Below are 20,614 nucleotides of genomic sequence, written 5' to 3'. Positions count from 1 at the left end.
AAATGTGACACTGGATGGCGTGTCTAATTAGATAACAATGAGTTGCTAATTCGCTCCACTCAGTCAAATTAGGGAGCTTTTGAGCACTTAATAGTTGGCCAAGAGTAAATTTTGCTAAACCTCAGTTGTAATGAAAGAGGATTTAGTTCCAAGGTAGCGACTCAAAGAGCAGAGGCACCATGATTCCTTACATGATGATAGCTAACTTTTCATCAGTCCCTCCCCTGGAACGCTAGCTCTCAGAATAGGTTCTTTTTTAAGGGAAAAAAAAAAAGTTATATGATCAAATATATTTGGAAATAAACAAAGGCAAACAAGATTCTTGACTGTAAGTGCCTCTAATACGTGGGCCTTCTTTAGGAACCTCCACATGGCAGGTACCAAGTCCCCAGTTTTGGGGGCACAGACATTTCCCATGGAGTATCTCATCTGATCAGTGTTCTGCAAAACACTTTAATAGTGCAACTCTCCTAACAACTTCAGGAAATAGTCTGTGGTCCCCTGCAGTTTGAAAAATTAACAGGGCTGACTAGAGACAGGCATCTGTTGTTGTCAAAGCCCAGTTAGAGTGACGTTTGAACCTACTTCAACTGGAAGAGTCCTACCGCACCCTGCGATCAGGGTAAGGACCCTGAACAAAAGCCTAGGGGTAGACTTTCCAGCTACAGCCTCTGGATGGGGGGCAGGGGAGGCACAGGGGATTGTGAGGCAGGAGGTCCGGGGCAAGAACCTCACTGAGAAGAGCCTGACATGGGTATCCAGGGTGCCCAGGAAAAGCCTGGAAAGACCAGATGGGGCCAGACCTCCCAGGTCTTGATGATCAGGTTAAGGGCTTTGCTTTTCTTCTTAAAGACAATGAAATGCCAGTAGGTGATTTTAAGTAGGGAGAGACAAGATTAGATTTTAATTTAAAAGGTCTCTTCAGTGTGGCAAATGTTTAGGGGTGAAGGGGAATGGGTGTGGGGACACCTTGCACTAGTGCAGGTGGAGGTGCAGGCAGTCTGGTGTTGGCTCTAGGAAGAAGTGAGAGGATCTAGAGGTTTCTAGGACTTGGTGGTTGGATGCAGGTAAGGAGGAAGAAGAGGAGGCATCAAAATGATTCCTCAGTTTCCATCCAGAACAGCTCAGGTGGTAGTAATATCATTTAATGAGCTGGAAAATATTTAAAGAAAGAAAGGAGAAGAAAATATATGAGTCTGAGGTGTCTCTGAGGGACATTCAAAAGTGAATGCTGAGTAGGCAGTTGGAGATTTGCTAAATATTCTAGAGAAAAGATTGTATTTTATCTCCCGTAAGATGCCAGGATACATTTCAAATGTATTAAATATTTGCATGGCCAAAATTAACTCATACATAATTAGAAAAATATGAGTATATTTATAAAATCTTGATACCTAGGGTCTTTCTAGCATGAAACAAGAAATCAAAAGAAAATATTAAGATGTAATCGTATATAGCTAGTGGGAAGCAGCCGCATAGCACAGGGAGATCAGCTCGGTGCTTTGTGACCACCTAGAGGGGTGGGACAGGGAGGGTGGAAGGGAGACGCAAGACGGAGGGAATATGGGGATATGTGTATACATATAGCTGATTCACTTTGTTATACAGCAGAAACTAACACACCATTGTAAAGCAATTATACTCCAATAAAGATGTTAAAAAAAATGAGATTTGCATTTCTTACTTCAGTGGTTTGGCTAAAGACCATTTTCTTTCCTGTTAAAGGGAATGCATACGTGCAAAATAAAATTAAAATATGATATATAGAATAAAATACTTTATATACATTTCAAAGACAAATGACATTGGAAAAATATTTGCACCCTATTCAGGGTTGAATAGAAATAGGCACTGGGTATTTTCAAAGACCAGGTAGAGTAATGCTTGAACCTAGTTCAGTTGGAAGAGTCCTATGTAATCAAATGTAATATACTTAACATACAGGGCGATTTCAAATCAAGAATAAAGATTAACGTGAACGACCTGGTAGAAAAGCAAGCCAAGGATAGGAATAGGGAGTTCAAGAAGAAACACAAATGACTATAAATAAAATTTAAAAGTATTTAATCTCACTAGGAATCAAAGACTTACAAATTAAAACAATACAAATAGCATATAAAGCCACTAGAATGACGATTCTCAGTATGTGTGTGAGAACAAGGAAATAAAAGCTCCTTTGCACTCTGGGTAGGAGTGAATACTGGTGCAAGGTATTTTCTTGGAGAGCAATATGGAAATAAGTATGAATTCTCCTGGACCCTGGGATTCCATTCCTAAGAAATTAGCTCAAAGAAATACTCATACAAGTTCACAAAGATGTACATGCAAGAACATTCATTGCAATGTTGTTTATAATAGGAAAAAGTTCCCAACTCTCCAAAGGTTGAATTGAGGATGGGTTAAAAAAATCCTGATGTATCATGTAACGCAGCAGTCCCCAACCTTTTTGGCACCAGGGACCGGTTTCTCGGAAGACAATTTTTCCATAGCCTGGGGGGATGGGAGGGGACGTGGGTGGGGCGGGGGTGGGGTGGTGGGGGGTGGTGATTCAGGCGATGAGGAAAGGCAGATGAACCTTCGCTTGCTTGCCGTCCCGGGGGTTGGGGACCCCTGATGTAATGGATGACAGGACAGCCAGTAAAAATGATAAAACAGAAGTATATACCTTAATGTGAAAACACGTTTATGAAATACATATATTTTTAAATGAAAAGTAGGTGGCAATATAGTATGAACAGTATGATTCCTTTTATGTTCAAATATATGCATTTACACTATACACTATGTATTATACACACACAGACCTTCAGGAAAATCCCTGGATATATGTATCAAAATGTCAACAATGGTTGTCTCCTAGTTGTGCATTTTTAAGTGGTGGGCTTTTTTTCTATAGCACTGTATTTTCTCATTTTTCTTCCATGCTTTTCATTATTTGTGGGATATAAACATCTGGGGGAAAAAGCCAGGATGCTTCCCCAATATTATTTTTGCATCCATTGATGAGTGTAAATGTCTGTGTGTGTTTATAAACCAGTCAGAAAAACAAAACCATCTGCAAATCATTTTCTGGAGCAAGCCCACTTCTAAGTCCCAGGAAAAGACGAAAGGAAAACACAGGATGTGACACAGCTAAATAGAAGAAATATCAGAGGTTGCTTCTCCCACATCTTGACTGTTGGCATCTTCCCCAGAAGCACAAATAAGGCTCCCTAGGGAGGGACTGGGAGTCCAGGCTCTGTGAAATTCTCCAGGGCTAGGGAGGTGGCCACCAGGCCTTAGGGGGGAGAGGTGAGCATGCAAGGTGCTCTCCAGCCAATGATAACACGTTTTCCAGAAACTTCAGTGCCCACCTTCTTCTGTCAGCACTTTATATGTCAACCTTTCCCAGCTTGTAAACCAGAGTGACCCTGCTGCTTTTGCTGGTTGAGCAAGTGCTGAAAACAGAGACATGACCTACGCTCTGCATTTCCGGACTCCTGCATTTGGCTGGCAAAGCCAAGGATGGAACCTCCTCTCCCCAAGTGGTTCATGATACCTTTTGAGAATCTGATGAAAATTTGAGAGCCTCCTCTCAGCATATACACATATATCCAACACTTCACATCTGTTTTCAGGGTTCACAAACTCGCTGAAACCCTTGAGGGGTGACTTCGAAGGAGCCCTTATTAAGCTGCATCCCTTAGTCCAGAAGCGACCACTCAGAGGGTGCCACTGTGGTTCCTCTGGAACCCAGCCCTGTCCTCCCTCGCTGCTTTGCCATCAGCAGCTTTCTTCCCCCATCCACTCTCCTTCCCCACACCTGTACCGGCCTCACCTTCACTAATAATTCAACCGTGAACTAAGAGTAGCTCCCCCTGCTGTCCCACCGCTGCCACTACCACCTCTCCGTTATTCGAATTCCAGACACTGCTGTATCTTTCTATAAAAGTAAACGTGGTCGCGTAATGCAATTTCTATAGAAGACACATCTGATCCTTCCTTTCTCCTTCCTGCTTCCATTAGCACTGACACTTTTTCAGGTGTTAGTGTAATGGCTCATTTTTCATGTTTCAAAGCTGCAGGTCTGCAAACGTACGGTAAGGGCAGTCTCAGCAGGTCTCCGAACCAAATGCTGATTTCAGAAGAGCCTTGCTTAATGACAACACAGTAGATTGTTTTAAAACGGTTCTTCATCCAAACAATGCCTACTTACATTTTGCAATTCATATTTTGCAATAATGTATGCATAGAAGTTTCTGGGTTTTTTTTAACAGCTGCCATCTCAGGGATTTTGCGGTAAATCTGAAAACTCAGTTCCCGGCTCACTTGCCTGTAAACCCGGGTGCGCAGACACATGTGCCATTTAGGCCTTCACTGTCACAGGTGCCTCCGTTCAGACAGCTGACGTTAGCACACGGGTCCTTGTAGGATTCACAGTGGATTCCTGCAGAGAAACAGATGCAAAAGGGGTGACTCATTAAGGGGTCTCCAGCTCCCATGGCCTTTAAAAGGAAAGTGTTGGAAAAGCCTTGAACAGTGTGGAGGCTGATTCCCAGAGGGGTGTGTGTGCACATGTGTATGTATTCACATGCCCACCTTTGACTTTAGGTTGTTGTAAAAACACACCTTAGGAGAAAAAAACAGATTGAGTACCGGCTCGTAGGTCCCACCATGAAGTCTTTTACGTACTTTCTCTGACCACACGCCCCAAAGCCTGGGCAACAGAATGTTAAAACTTGGAAAGATAAAATGTATCAGTGATAAATGCTCTCTAAGTCTCCAAAAGAAACAGAACATAGCCAGACAGTCTACATAAACTGTCAATATAATTGATAAACAGTATCCTGAAGGTAAAGATTTGGAGTCAGATACTTAGACGAGCCCCAGTCATACTGTGGAAAATTGCAGAGGAGAGAAGGAAGTGTTTGTCCTTAGACCTCATTCCCAAAGACCAACCGGTTCACCACAGGCGAAAGGTAACATCTTGTGCACATACTGCATTCCAGACCCTTGTGCTGTGCTTTACGTGTAATGGGATCCTCAGGCCAGCACCATGAAACAAGGATCCAAATGCAAGGTCACCAGGCTGGCGGGGACGGAGCTGGGACCTGATGATGCTGGCAACTTGAACGTGAGTCTGTGCTCGCTGAGTAGTTCCCCTGAGACGGAGCTCAGCCATGGAAATATACAACATTCTACGGAACTCAGTGCCCATTCAAACAAAATGGAGGCCCTGAAAAAAATCTTTATAGCAAATACAGTTCCCATTGGTGTAAAAAAAATAGTCTACGTGTGCATGTATGTATGCAAGTGCTTGAAGTTGGACTGAGAGGAGAATGAAGTACTTTGAATGTCACTTTGTGCATTTCTATATTGTTGCAATTTTTCACAATGAGCATATAGTATTTTATCATTTTATTTAAAAAAAAAACTTTAAAAATCCAACACCATTCGCAAGGTAGAATTTCTGGTGTTGTCTCACTGGAGTGCCAGATGGATGAATAGACTAATCTCTCTCTCTTGACCCCCTACCATTTGGAGAGGAAGATAAATTACATTCTATGTAAGAATGTATATAACGATATACTCACCCTTCCCAACAGCCTCAAGAAAAAATAAGCATAAGGCAAATAATAACAGGATGGTATTACTTAATTTCCTTATTTCACTCATATCTGTACAAAGGCCTGCCACACCCAGCGACTCACGTCATTTTGTCACTGAAATTATTCTTGCTGAGATTTTTTTTCTCTCCTTTCCTTTTCAGTTGTCAGTGTCTTAAGAAGGAAGGTTCAAGAATGAGGGGGAGAAATACAAGAGAAAAAGGACACAGAACTACCTACTTGTAGTCACATTAATGATTTATTTGAGCCCGGTAAAGCATTTTAGAATGGATGGTTTTTCATTTCTTTTTATCCTTTGCCCTCATATCCAACCTATGAACAATAATGGTCTACCAGATATTTTTCTAAAGTGTCTGTCAGATCTCTGCCTGACATTTCTCCCTGAAACCACCACCCCAAGCCCACTGCCTCACGCCAGGTGGGAGATGCTCCCGGCCCCAAGCCGGCTCCCTCTCTGCCTCCAGTGACGTGATAGAGCCTCCCTGACGCATCGTCCTTAACAAACCCAGGACTCATGGTAATATTCAAGGTCAAACTAATTTAAAGATTAAAGCATAAAACTGGTAATTGTTCTTCACTTGAGTGTGTATGGCCTCTGCACCCAGAAGTCTCCATTTCCTTTTTCCCACTGATTCCCAAATAGCACAGGCTGAATTGAAAGAATAAAATGCAAAAGAGCCTTTTCTGCTTCAAAATGTTCATCAGAAGACAAGGGTTCATATATTCAGAATTTCCCAGGAGGCTGATCAATGGGAACCACGTGACAAAAAAGGCTTTCAATTGTAGTGGGAAATACAGCCACAGATCAAGGTTCAGAGAGGTCTGAAACCTAAAAGATATTTCCATTAGACCTAAAATAAAAGCAATCAAGGATAATCTTTCCCGGGTTTCTACAAATACATTTGCCAATCTAACCTTATAATAGTCGTATAACTAATACATTAGCACACAAATGACCACATTCTTCAAATAGGGCTGAAGAGCACATTCGAGGCTAGATATTTAAGCACCTTAACATTAAACGCCTTCAATAAGATAGATTTGATGAAAATGTCCAAGATAATAAGCAATTTCAATCTTTTGGGTGGGTTTTCTGGGCAATGACTTTATCCTTTGTTATTTCTCTTTTTCAAAAGATAAGATATTCAGTCACTTGAAGGTCATTGAGAGTTTTCTGGCAGCAAGATGGGACGGAAGCTAATCTTCATGGCAACACGATGACTACAAAGCAAGATGGTCTTAAAGGTCCCCTGAGAGCACTTTGCTGACTCCTGTTTCTAGCCTCTAAGCCTCGCTAAGCCCTGTGTAAGAAATATTTGTCATGCTGCTCAGGTCACTGATCAGAACTGAACAGCGATGAGCTAGAAATCTTAAATGCAGAGCAGGGACAGTCATGAATACCCCTGAGATGTCCAGGGTATGTCCCCTCCAACTCCCCTCCTAAGGCCTCCTGGGCTCCCCTTGTCTGCACCCCCAGGGCCCCTAGGCCCTTGCACAACACTGAGTGTTGGGCATCCCATGTCCTCTGACCATAACACCAGACTTCGCCCTCTGTCCCAAGCTGGTCTTCCCCCGGCACATTCTCAATGCCAAAGCCCAACTCATGTAAAGCTGAAGCTGGCTCTCCCAAGACAGAACTCCATTCTTCTGCCACTGTGTATTGAGAGCACAGGAAGATTCCACTGTTACAGAATTTATGGTCTTAAATCAAAACTTATCTGTCCTCCTGCCTGATCCCCCCAACATCTCTGAGGTCCTTCTGAGCAGCCATATCTTACCTCGCAAAAGAAATTACGGCTATACCACCAGAATCCTGTCCTTTCAGGAGGGGCGAAAGCCTGTGTACTTTGGCCGCCACACAGGTAGGATTGCTAGAGGAGTGAGAAGCCATTCCAAATCTGCCTCAAAAATACTCTATTTTGTCAGGGAAAATCAGGTCCACACTTCAAACTAAGCCTGTGGAATGACATATGCATCACCCGTTGGCAAGGGATGGAGCACACACGATTACGAAACTTGTGTTTAGTCTCAAGCAAAAATAAACTGTAATTCAGTCAAAACTAATAAAAATTCATACTTTTCATATTAAGGGATAGAGAGGAAACCTTTCTGAAAAGATCTTTATTCCAACAGGGCTCTTTATAACGTTAACTTTAGAATTAAAATGAGCAAAAATTCAAAGAGTCATGCTCCAATTATAAATCTCTGGTGTCATCACAGTTCAGTCGTGGTTAATATTTTGAAAACTGAAAAATCTTTATCTCCAATAAAATTAAGCCAGGTAAAGAAAATTAACTTGAAGTATCCTTTAACTTCCTATTCACTTGAAGACATCATCTTTTTTTTTTTTCACTTAAATATTTAGTTTTATTGTGACAGATACCTTATATACAGAAGCATGCACAAAACACTGGAGTTTACTTGAAAGAACGTAATAAAGTAAGTACCTGTGTACCACCATCCAGGATAAAAAGTAAAACATTTCTCCCCCTGTGCCTTTTCCCAAAGGGAAAAGGCCCACGGGTAACAATCATCCCGACCTTTGAACAATCACTTCTTTGCTTTTCCTTTATACTTTTACCACCTTTGAATATATCTCTACATGATATAATGTTTAGTTTTGTCTGTTCTCAAATTTAATATAAATGGAATCATGCTGTTTGTGTTCCTCTATAATTTGCTTCTTTTGTTCAACATTACATCTTTAAGATTCTTCATTGTTGATGGGTGTAGTTTCAGTTCACTCATTTCTGTATAATATTTATCTACTCTTTTTATTTTCTTTGTATTTTATACAGCAGGTTCTTATTAGTCAACCATTTTATACACATCAGTGTATACATGTCAATCCCAATTGCCCAATTCATCACACCATCACCACCCCCCGCTGCTTTCCCCCCTTGGAGTCCATACATTTGTTCTTTACATCTGTGTCTCTATTTCTGCCTTGCAAACCAGTTCACCTGTACCATTTTTCTAGATTCCACACATATGCATTAATATATGATATTTGTTTTCTCTTTCTGACTTACTTCACTCTGTATGACAGTCTCTAGATCCATCCACATCTCTACAGATGACCCAATTTCATTCCTTTTCATGGCTGAGTAATATTCCATTGTATATATGTGCCACATCTTCTTTATCCATTCATCTGTCGACCAGCATTTAGGTTGATTCCGTGAGTTGGCTATTGTAAATAGAGCTGCAATGAACACTGGGGTGCATGTGTCTTTTTGAATTATGGTTTTCTCTGGGTATATGCCCAGTAGTGGGATCGCTGGGTCATGTGGTAGTTCTATTTTTTGTTTTTTAAGGAACCTCCATACTGTTCTCCATAGTGGCTGTATCAATTTACATTCCCACCAACAGTGCAAGAGGGTTCCCTTTTCTCCACACCCTCTCCAGCATTTATTGTTTGTAGATTTTTTGATGATGGCCATTCTGACCGGTGTGAGGTGATACCTCATTGTAGTTTTGATTTGCATTTCTCTAATAATTAGTGATGTTGAGCATCCTTTCATGTGTTGGTTGGCAATCTGTATGTCTTCTTTGGAGAAATGTCTATTTAAGTCTCCCACCCATTTTTGGATTGGGCTCTTTGTTTTTTTGATATTGAGCTGCATGGGCTGCTTGTAAATTTTGGAGATTAGTCCTTTGTCAGTTGCTTCATTTGCAAATATTTTCTCCCATTGTGAGGGCTGTCTTTCTGTGTTGTTTATATTTTCCTTTGCTGTGCAAAAGCTTTTAAGTTTCATTAGGTCCCATGTGTTTATTTTTGTTATTATTTCCATTTCTCTAGGACGTTGGTCTAACTCCATACACAAAAATAAACTCAAAATGGATTAAAGACCTAAATGTAAGGTCAGACACTATAACACTCTTAGAGGAAAACATAGGAAGAACACTCTATGACATAAATCACAGCAAGATCCGTTCTGTAATTGATTTCTAATGTCACAGCATTGTGATCAGAAAAGATGCTTGATATGATTTCAATTTTCTAAAATTTACCGAGGCTTGATTTGTGACCCAAGATGTGATCTATTCTGAAGAATTCTGTGTGCACTTGAGAAGAAAGTGTAACCTGCTGTTTTTGGATGGAATGTCCTATAAATATCAGTTAAATCTATCTGGTCTATTGTGTCATTTAAAGCTTGTGTTTCTTTATTAATTTTCTGTCCGTATGATCTGTCCATTTGTGTGAGGTGTTAAAGTCCCCCACTATTATTGTTTACTGTTAATTTCCTCTTTTATAGCTGTTAGCAGTTGCCTTATGTATTGAGGTGCTCCTATGTTGAGTGCATACACATATATAATTGTTATATCTTCTTGCATTGATCCCTTGATCATTATGTAGTATCCTTCCTTGTCTCTTATAACATTCTTTATCTTAAAGTCTATTTTATCTGATATGAGTATTGCTACTCCAACTTTCTTTTGATTTCTATTTGCATGGAATATCTTTTTCCATCCCCTCACTTTCAGTCTGTATGTGTCCCTAGGTCTGAAGTGGGTCTCTTGTCGACAGCATATATATGGGTCTTGTTTTTATATCCATTCAGTGAGCCTGTGTCTTTTGGTTGGAGCACTTAATCCATTCACATTAAAGGTAATTATCGATATGTATGCTCCTATTACCATTTTCTTAATTGTTATGGGTTTGTTTTTGTAGGTCCTTTTCTTCTCTTGTGTTTCCCACTTAGAGAAGTTCCTTTAGCATTTGTTGTAGAGCTGGTTTGGTGGTGCTGAATTCTCTTAGCTTTTGCTTGTCTGTAAACCTTTTGATTTCTCCATTGTCTGAATGAGATCCTTGCCGGGTAGAGTAATCTTGGTTGTAGGTTCTTCCCTTTCATCACTTTAAATATATTGTGCCACTCCCTTCTGGCTTGTAGAGTTTCTGCTGAGAAATCAGCTGTTAACCTTATGGGAGTTCCCTTGTATGTTTTTATTTTTCCCTTGCTGCTTTCAATAATTTTTCCTTGTGTTTAATTTTTGTGAATTTGATTACTATGTGTCTTGGTGTGTTTCTCCTTGGGTTTATCCTGCTTGGGACTCTGTGCTTCCTGGACTTGGGTGGCTATTTCCTGTCCCATATTAGGGAAGTTTTCGACTATAATCTCTTCAAATATTTTCTCAGGTCCTTTCTCTCTCTCTTTTCCTTCTGGGACCCCTATAAGGCAAATGTTGGTGCGTTTAATATTGTCCCAGAGGTCTCTTAGTCTGTCTTCATTTCTTTTCATTCTTCTTTTTTTATTCTGTTCCGTAGCAGTGAACTCCACCATTCTGTCTTCCAGGTCATTTAGTCGTTCTTCTGCCTCAGTTATTCTGCTATTGATTCCTTCTAGTGTATTTTTCATTTCAGTTACTGTATTGTTCATCTCTGTTTGTTCTTTAATTCTTTTAGTTGTTTGTTTTTTAATTCTTCTAGGTCTTTGTTAAACATTTCTTGCATCTTCTCGATCTTTGCCTCCATTCTGTTTCTGAGGTCCTGGATCATCTTCGTTACCATTATTCTGAATCCCTTCTCTGGAAGGTTGCCTATCTCCACTTCATTTAGTTGTTTTTCTGGGGTTTTATCTTGTTCCTTCATCTGGTACAGAGTTCTCTACCTTTTCATTTTGTCTGTCTTTCTGTGAATGTGGTTTTCATTCCACAGGCTGCCGGATTGTTGTTCTTCTTGCTTCTGCTGTCTGCCCTCTGGTGGATGAGGCTATCTAAGAGGCTTATGCAAACTTCCTGATGGGAGGGACTGGTGGTGGGTAGAGCTGGGTGTTGCTCTGGTGGGCAGAGCTCAGGAAAACTGTAATCCACTTGTCTGCTGATGGGTGGGGCTGAGTTGCCTCCCTGTTGGTTGGCTGGCCTGAGGTGACCCAGCACTGGAGGCTACAGGCTCTTTGGTGGGGCTAATGGTTGACTCTGGGAGGGACCATACCAAGTAGTACTTCCCAGAACTTCTGATGCCAGTGTACTTGTCCCCACGGTGAGCCACAGCCACCGCCTGCCTCTGCAGGAGACCCTCCAACACTAGCAGGTAGGTCTGGTTCAGTCACCCCTGGGGCCACTGCTCCTTCCCCTGGGTCCCAATGTGCACACTACTTTGTGTGTGCCCTCCAGGAGTGGAGTCTCTGTTTTCCCCAGTCCTGTTGAAATCCTACAGTCAAATCCCGCTAGCCTTCAGACTCTGATTCTCTAGGAATTCCTGCTCCTGTTGCCGGACCCCCAGGTTGGGAAGCCTGACGTGGGGCTCAGAACCTTCACTCCAGTGGGTGGACTTCTGTGGTATAAGTGTTCTCAAGTTTGTGAGCCACCCACCCAGCAGTTACGGGATTTGATTTTACTGTGATTGCCCCCCTCCTACCATCTCATTGTGGCTTCTCCTTTGTCTTTGAATGTGGTGTATCTTTTTGGTGAGTTCCAGTGTCTTCTTTTCAATGACTGTTCAGCAGTTAGTTGTGATTCCAGTGCTCTCACAGGAAGGAGTGAGAGCACGTCTTTCTACTCCACCATCTTCAACCAATCTGGACATCATCTTATTTTATTCAAACTGATTCCTTCCATGAAAAGTTTTCCAGTATTTCAACCTCACAGAGCTCAACTTTTTCTAAGCTGTTTCAGATGTTACAATTGAGATCTCGACCTTCGCTTCATTATTCCTGTGTTTGCCAGTCTCAGTCCACTCTTCTGCTTAAATAATAGCCTGATAAAGGAAAAGTCCTGACTTATCCATTTTTCTATCAATCACAATACTTGAGAAGGGACAAGTACAGAAAATACCCAGAAATTCTTATTCACTGGTTATACAGAGGAAATAATTCTAACCAACAAAGAAAGAGTTCACATCCTTTCAATCATAAATTTCTGTAGACTTTAAAAATAAACAATTCAGTACAATGTGATCAAACTCATAACCCAATGATCTTATTTCTGAGACTCTATCCCCCCAAAATCCAGAAAGTATGAAAATTATATGAATAAAGATGTTCATTCCAGAATTATTTACAGTAGCTTCACTTCAGATATAGCAAGGGAATGGATAAATATTACCCCATGGGAACATCACATCGCCATTTAAAATAGAACTAATAAAACTTGCTAACAATTTCTAAATCAAACATAAATAATGGTAAGTCTGAGAAGGGTAATACCAACTTGTAGGTATAATCAATTATAACTGTAAAAACACAGATATTAAAAAGGATGGAAATAATACAGATGATGATTGCTCTTATGTTCTGCTGTAAAGCTATGAGTTATGAAATTTCCTCAGTTTTCTAAATTGTTATCATTGTTGCTACATTATTTTCGTAATTAAAAATTGAAGTATTTTCTTTCTAACTTCTGTCACCAAAAATTCCAAATGAGTATAGTCTTGACCGTTAAATTTGTTCTGCTATAAATAATAATTCAACACAATGTTGGGCTGTAACTTGACTTTTTGGCACTATAATGTGATGAACACTAACTGAAGTCTTGAAAGTCTCATTGTGAATTAGCTCTGGACTAGTTTTTTTTGTTTGTTTGTTTTTTTTATGTGGTACGCGGGCCTCACTGTTGTGGCCTCTCCCGTTGCGGAGCACAGGCTCAGCGGCCATGGGTCACGGGCCCAGCCGCTCCGCGGCATGTGGGATCCTCCTGGACCGGGGCATGAACCCGCATCCCCTGCATCGGCAGGCGGACTCTCAACCACTGCGCCACCAGGGAAGCCCCGGACTAGTTTTAAAGAAGTATCAGCATTTCAGTATGTCTGAAGGGAGATCACTAGGAGTCCCTCCATGTATTTTGCTTCTACAATTTCATGATCCACGGTGGAAACTTCCTGGGAAAATGTTCGAGTTGCCTTGCTTTATTTAATTAGTGTGTTAAGCAGTAGCTTCCATTCAAGTACAGATAGCTGTGGAGCATGTGCTTTGTGTAGCCACCATATCAAGAGCTGATGAGCATTAAAAAAAAAAAAAAAAAAAAGAACCTGTGTAGTCACTGCCATTCAGGAGATTGTAATTTAGTGTCAGGGAAAGGAAAGTCTGGAGCCAGAAAGTACTGACTACAGGCTGACCATAACTGTCATAGAAAATATCAAGAAAATGCTTGGAGAGTTCAGGAAAGAGAAATCACACCTGTTTGGAGATCAACATTTCTGACAATGGATGCAGCCATAGGACTGGATAAGGGGAAAGAGGAGGAGAGAAAAAAGGGCCAAGAAGAAAAGCCTGGGAACCACTTGCATTCATGGTGTCCAGAGAGCAAGGATTCATTCCAAGAAGGCCAGGAGGGAAGAGTAGGGTTGGGGGGTGAGGGTGGGGGGAGGAACGGAGCTGTGGAAGCTAAAGCAGGGTGAGTTTCAAAAGGGACCCAGTGATCATGAAGCAAAAGGGCAAGAATGTGAAGTTGGAAGCTGGAGAGGCAGGCTTTGGGGTTTCAGTCTTCAATTAGGCCACTGCTAGATCCATTTATCGGAATGGTACTAATGATATCCAAATGAAAGAAGATTAAGAAAAGAAAATTTAAGGAAATAAGAGGCATCATCTATACCAACTCTAAGGAAATTTGGTTGTAAAAGAAAGAGGAAGAAAGGGGCAAGTAAGTATAGGAGGAGGCAAAGTCAAACAAGAGTAAGTTTTTTTCACTTCATATGGAATTTATTTAGAAGTGTGTGTAAGAACATTTCCTTTTTCCTGTTTAGCAACTCAGTTTCTCTAGCACCATTTATTAGAAAAGAATTCCCATCCTATTCATAGCAATTCCTTGTTAAGAGTCATATATTATTATAGACGATGGTTTCTGGGCCATTATTCAGTTTTGGTTAGCTGTCCATTCTTGCACCCATAACATGGGGATGTAATAATAATTGCAGCATTACAATGGGTTTCAACAACTGGCAGGAGTTCCCCCTCACTGCTTTCTGTTTTCAAAATGTTCTTAGCTGTCTTGCCTGACTTTCTATTGCATTCATTCTTTTTAGGAAGTTATATTCATTTGTTTAAGTTTTTTTAAAAACAGAAAAGAGTAAAAAATCACCACTTAAAAAAGCACATATGTAAGTAAGAAGTTAAAGTTCCAATCCTCCCCCCAACACACCACTTATCCAAGTTCTAACTCCAGAGGTAAGTACTAGTTAAGAATTGATGCCCACCCATCTGATAGTTTCCTAAGTTTATACAGACATCTTATATGTAAATATATGTTGGGATAAATGCTTTCAAAGAGGGAAAGAATGTCCATACCCTAAGGAGAGAAAGGCCCAGAATCTTTTGACCTCTCTCCTCCCCTCACTCACTCTTCCTCTGGATTGGAGGGCATGAATTACCCACTTCTGCTTCTCTTTAATACCTTCTACCCTACCCCTCAACACCTGCCCATCACTCTTACTTTAGAAGTTCTCTCATTTATTGCTACTTTGCTAGGGTTTACATTCCTGCTTAAACCCAAACTTAAATGTCTCTATAGATATATCAAAATGAAATATCACTTTACCTGCCCATTGAGATGAGATCTTTAACACACTTGTATGCCTTCCAATCCTTCCCAACACCCACCAACTCATGGACTTGGTTAAAATAATATGAAATTTTAGTTTGGTCATTTAAATTTTCCGTAAGAACAGATGGAGTGACACACTCTAGGGTGACCACCCTTATATAACTCCCTCCTCTTGAGTGTGAGCTTCTAATCAATAGCATTTGGCAAAGGTTAAGAGATTCTGAAGATGCTGTTACAGTATCTAATCAGTTGACTTTGAGTTAACCTTAGGTGGGCCTGACCTAACTAGGTGAGACCTTTAAGAGGGTTCAGGCCTCTCCTGGCTTTCAAGAAGCAGAATGTCAAGAATTCTACAGCTGCAAGGATATGAATTCTGCCAACCACTTGAGGGGACTTGGAAGCTGATCCTTCCCTATTTAAGCCTCAGATGAGAGCTCAGCTCAACCAACACCCTGATTCCAGCCTTGGATTCCAGACCTTGAACAGGGAATCCATTAATCCATGCCTGGACCTAGGAAACTGTTAGATAATAAAAGGGTGTTGTTTTAAGCAACTACCTTACAATAATTCACTATGCAGCAATAATAATTAATATAGTAGGCATGTCTATTTTTTCAAGAGACTTTTCTTTACCATTAAATTAGTATTTACAATCATATGAATGTCATCTATTTAGGTTTATCCCCGCATGTAAAGAAGTCTGCTCAACCCTTTTCCTCCTGTTCTCCATCGTCCCCTATCTGGTCATCTTTGCTCTGATTTAGTTCCAATTTGATGAGAATACCTTGGAAAATAATTTTCTTATAGAGGGTACATGGTGTTATGTTTTCTGTATCCTTAAATGTACAAAATGTCTTTCTTTACCCCTCAAATACAAATGAACCTTTAACAACCAGACATTTTCATTGAAAAATCTAAAACACTCTTCTTCACTGTTGTTTAGCTTCATTTTAGAGAAGAGCAGTTCAATGCTGATTTGATTCTTTCTTTTTTGTGTAACTTGTACTCACTATGAAGAATCTTGTAAAAACTATTCTCAGTGTTCTTGGATTTGGAAATTCTACCAGGAAACTGCAAATTACGTATCATCTCCCTCATTAATCCTCTGGCATTTTGTAAGCCCATTCTATTTGAAAATTTCAATTTTCTTCATCTCATAGACTTCTCCCTAGTAGTTGGTTGATTCTGGTTTTATTTCCATGTGTTCCTTCTTCTTCCGCAACATCCACCATTCAGATGAAACATATCTCTTCATCTTTTCTCCACATTTCATGGCTTTTCACTCATGGTTTCCATTCCCTCATATTTTTACTTCTATCATGACATACTTCCTCCTTTTGCTTTTCCTGATCTAAATTCAATTTTGAGTGGTATACATTACTTTTTTTTACTTCCCTTCTTGAGTGTTTAGAGTTGTGGGGTTTGTTGCAATTTTGTTTTTACTTCCTAGATTTTTTTCCCCTTGTTGAGTTGCTGCTACAGGCTCCCTGGACTGGCCAGGCTTGAGGTTGGCAACCTAGGCAGAGAGAGATGATACTGGAGATTCTCCTCCAGTGCTGGACAGGCCAGTCAAATTAGCCCTGTCTACATGGCCTCCCAATTTGGGGTTCTCAAGGTTCTCCAGGTGCGAGCAGGAGCTCATTCACACACACACACAAAGGACCGGCTCAGCCCAACTGCAATCCTCTCAAAGGGCAGCCAGGATCCATGAGATCAGGAGAGCCCTTTGCCTCGTAGAGTCAAGGGCAGCACATTATACCATGTTTTCCCTCTCTATAAGCTGAAGGGTCTTTTGGGCTCAGCTGGTCATTGAGTCCTCTGTTCTCTCCAGAACCCTATCCCCTAACCCTGTGGTACACAAAGGCTCCCAGCACCGCACCCTTTCCTTAAAAACCCACATCCTCAAATGTGTCTGAGATCCCCTCCAGGATCTTGAGTCATCTCGAGTCAACTCTACCTTCTTGAGTCATCCACAGCAGGGCGTCTGTAACTGATGGAGGAAGGTCACAGAAATACAGAAGGGGTGGAACAAGGAGCATATATGGAAGGATTAACCTTGAGCAGAATGGGGAGCATGTGGTCAGGTAATAAGGAAGGCAATAAAATTTGAGTGGCTGTGATTGCAGATGAGTTTGTAGGACAGGGCTTCTCAAAGGGTGGCACAGGCCCAGCATATCAACATCATCTGAGAACTTACCAGAAATTCAAATTCTTGGGCCCTACCCTAGACAGGGGTGGGGCCCAGCAAACTATGTTGTAAGAAGCCCACCAGCAGATTCTAACACATGCTCACGTTTGAGAACCATTGCTCACTGGAAAACTAGAGAGATTTGAAGATGTTTACAGATTATAACCTCTCTTTCTTTCCATGAAGATGGACGTGAAATTTGTTCTATCCTATGAGTGAGTGATTTAATATGAGGCTTGAGGAAAGCAGCAAAATTCGGGAATACTCCTTGAGAAAAATGGAAGAAGGAGGTGAACAAAGCTAGGATCACAGTCCATGAATTTGTGGAGTCGCTAGGGGGTCATCATATACAGTTTCGTTTTTTATTTCTTGGTCATGACAGCATGAGCAATGCTTCAAAGCCAGGAACATCAGAGGCAAATTCAGAGTATACCCAGTTAATAACTTTGTCATTCATAAAGATGAAATTTACTCCATAAAACTCTATCATAAACTAAAGAATTTTGGACTTTAAAATTTGGAAGCACGTCCACCACTACTCATTCTGTCATTGAAGAACCTCAAAATCTCTCAGTAAGCATTACTGCCCTTTCTTTAAACAGACAAAATAAAGACAAGTCGGTTGAAAAGGTTGATCCAGGGTCATCAGTCATCCAATGGCACAATGAGGATGAGCTCCCTAGGTCTCCTAGTTCACTGCTCCTTTACTCTTTCCAGACCTGAGCGGACTCCCTATTTCTCAGTGCTCTGATCTTCCTAGAACTGAAATCCACGTGGATGAAGCCAGCACATCTGTCCTCACGGGAACTGGTGGAGTTTGGCTCTAAGTGGGCAGCGTAGTCCCTGAGGAGCATCAGATGTGCCAAACATAAAGCCAAGACCTGACCCAGCTTCAGCCCCTCCATCCAGGGGCTATAGGTCAAGTTCATCCACGTGCCCTGCAAACCCTCGAGGCTCACCGGAACGACCTCTAAACAAAGGTGGGTCCGTGCAAAGAGAAGCAAAGTCGGCTACAATGCGAGGTCGCTGGCAGATGGATGGTATCAAGTAAGCGGTGGTGGGAGAAAGAGGTTAAGTGAAATGGCTATAAATAGAGCCTCAAAAGCATTACAAAAATCTACACCAGCCCGCGAGTCGTGACTTAGAGAAATGCATGCAAATCAGTTGATGACCCGGCGTCCTGCCACAGCGCGGCTGAGGGTGTCAGGGCTCCAGTAAAGCCGCACCCGTGAGCCTGCTGGGGAGGAGATGGAAGGGCTTTCAGGACCATGCTGGCTGGGCTCCCGAGGGCTGACACTACCACCTCTCCGGTTACCGGCAGGCCTTTTTTATGAGTTCATGCACGTAAGGACTTAGAACAGGGTCTGAATGTGATAAACACTCGGTGAATGTCAGCTGTTTATCCAGAGTGACTCTGACACATGTCCACTCAAATGAACTAACATGTGCCTCCTTTTTAATGACTCATTTAATGAGAATGAACTTTTTTTCGCCAACATGTGAGACTCCACTTGCCTCCTCCACCAAAAAGCACGGCATCCTCTCCTCGTCCAGCCAGCACTGCTTTCCTCCCCCCGGATTCCATGGCTGTGTCCTCTGACCTGTGTCTGAAAGTCCACTTAATATCATTTTTTATCGTCAGCTTTTTACACATTCAACAGAGAAGAGAGTGAGGATACAAGAAGAAGGAAAGGGCAGGAGACAGATTTTTCAGTTTATCAAGAGGAAACCAGAGACTTCCAAACTGTTCTTTTCGGCCCCATACATCATCCCACTGCCAGCATCTGATTCTTGTTCTAAACAACTTCACACTCCAATTAGAGGTTTACGCATGTACGTGGAGAAATCCATGACGTCACTGAGAACCTTGCTGGCACTAGTCGGCCGCGTGATGCTCACCTTTGTACTCTGCCAGGCACACGCACTCATAGCCGTTGACAAGGTCCCTGCAGGTGGCGGCGTTCAGGCACGGGGCAGAGAGGCATTCGTCGTATTCCTCCTCACAGTAGAGGCCATGGTAGCCTGAGGGACAGAGAGAAAGGTCTGCAGTCAAACAGGTACCATTTACACGCACACGGGACCAGCCTACAAGGAAGGCGGTGGGTGTTCATTGGAAAGTAAGGCACAAATAGATGCGACTGAAGGAACTGGGTCTCTTGGGGTATGCTGAAATGTGGATTTCCAGAAAGGTTATGAAGAATCTATTCTTATCACCCTTTGTCATGCCCAACTATAAAACAAGTGATCCCACTGACCCACCAGATGGTCCCATTATTATGTCACGTCCAGTGACATAATACCACATCTCCCGTTCCTACCGGTGACATAATACCACATCTCCCGTTCCTACCGGTGACATAATACCACATCTCCCGTTCCTACCGGTGAACGGGAGATGTGGGTTACTAAGTGCATCAGCTGTGGTCACAGAAGGTAGCAATAGGGACAGGACTCACAGCCAAACAGCTCCTTTCAAGGATGTGGAGCCCTTTTTCTTCCAATCAATTAGAAAAATATATCTAACTAGGGAGAATTTTATTCAAGAAGAAAAGGATCCACGGATTTCCTTTGTTTTTCAAGCCAGAAAAGAAACTCAGCTAAAAAGGCTTAACTGAACTTCCTGGCGAAATGTGGGCTGTTTTTCTTTTTGTTTTTTGTTTATTTAAAATGACAATTATCTAAATTATAATATGTTAAGATGTGCTTAAGTTTTTTAACTATTAAAAATAGAATAATGGCAATGAAGAAAAAGAAACCAACGATTTCTCAAGAAAGATGGCTTTTACTCTCCTTTTTGCAAAACAGGTGTTTATTCTAAAGGACAAGAAGACAACATTCTTTGAGATTCACTCATGAATGTTAGGTTGTTTTTAACTTTCAAAAACACGTGTTCCTGCCAATTTGCAGTGAATCTGGGCCATTTTTGTCTGGCCCTGTCCAAACAATGAGAAACATGTGAGCACTTTCAGAAATCACCCTGCCTATGTTGGTTCTGAATTCAGATAAGCAGAAAAAATAAACGCTTGCTCAAGTGGGCACTGGAACCGTGAGCTCCTATCCAGCAACTCAGAGCCAGCCCTCGAGCTCAGAAAGTCCTGTTAGCTCAGGCTAATGCGCTGAACTGTTCTGTTTCTGGTTCCTATCACAAAAGTAGGTTAAGATCACATTTGCATTATTTCCGGAGCACTTTTCAAGTACGTTGCCATTTCAGTTGTTTTTGAACTGCTTTCCACATTTAGGCAGTGACAGTGGCCCCTCTGAGGGGAACTTGACCTTCCTGAGGCAAATACACTAGGGATTTCCATTCTTCTATCTTCCCCTACTTCTTGTAGTTTTACGG

The 20,614-nt window shown here is 41.5% G+C and overlaps 1 protein-coding gene across 1 annotated transcript in view; it reads right to left on the bottom strand.

The window, feature by feature from the left end:
- The window catches only part of DNER (delta/notch like EGF repeat containing), a 325,355-nt gene that overhangs the window by 31,325 nt on the left and 273,416 nt on the right, over nt 1-20,614 (bottom strand). The window contains exons 9-10 of the mRNA XM_019923664.3: nt 19,174-19,296; nt 4,313-4,426 (exon numbers count right to left, since the gene is read on the bottom strand). Coding sequence (XP_019779223.2) covers nt 4,313-4,426; nt 19,174-19,296 — 237 coding nt within the window. The remainder of the gene's footprint in view (nt 1-4,312; nt 4,427-19,173; nt 19,297-20,614) is intronic.

Source organism: Tursiops truncatus, chromosome 7, assembly GCF_011762595.2.
Source record: "Tursiops truncatus isolate mTurTru1 chromosome 7, mTurTru1.mat.Y, whole genome shotgun sequence".
Classification (NCBI taxonomy): Eukaryota; Metazoa; Chordata; class Mammalia; order Artiodactyla; family Delphinidae; genus Tursiops; species Tursiops truncatus.
The sequence above is the reverse complement of the archived record's forward strand: the minus strand, read 5'-3'. Positions and strand labels throughout refer to the sequence as shown.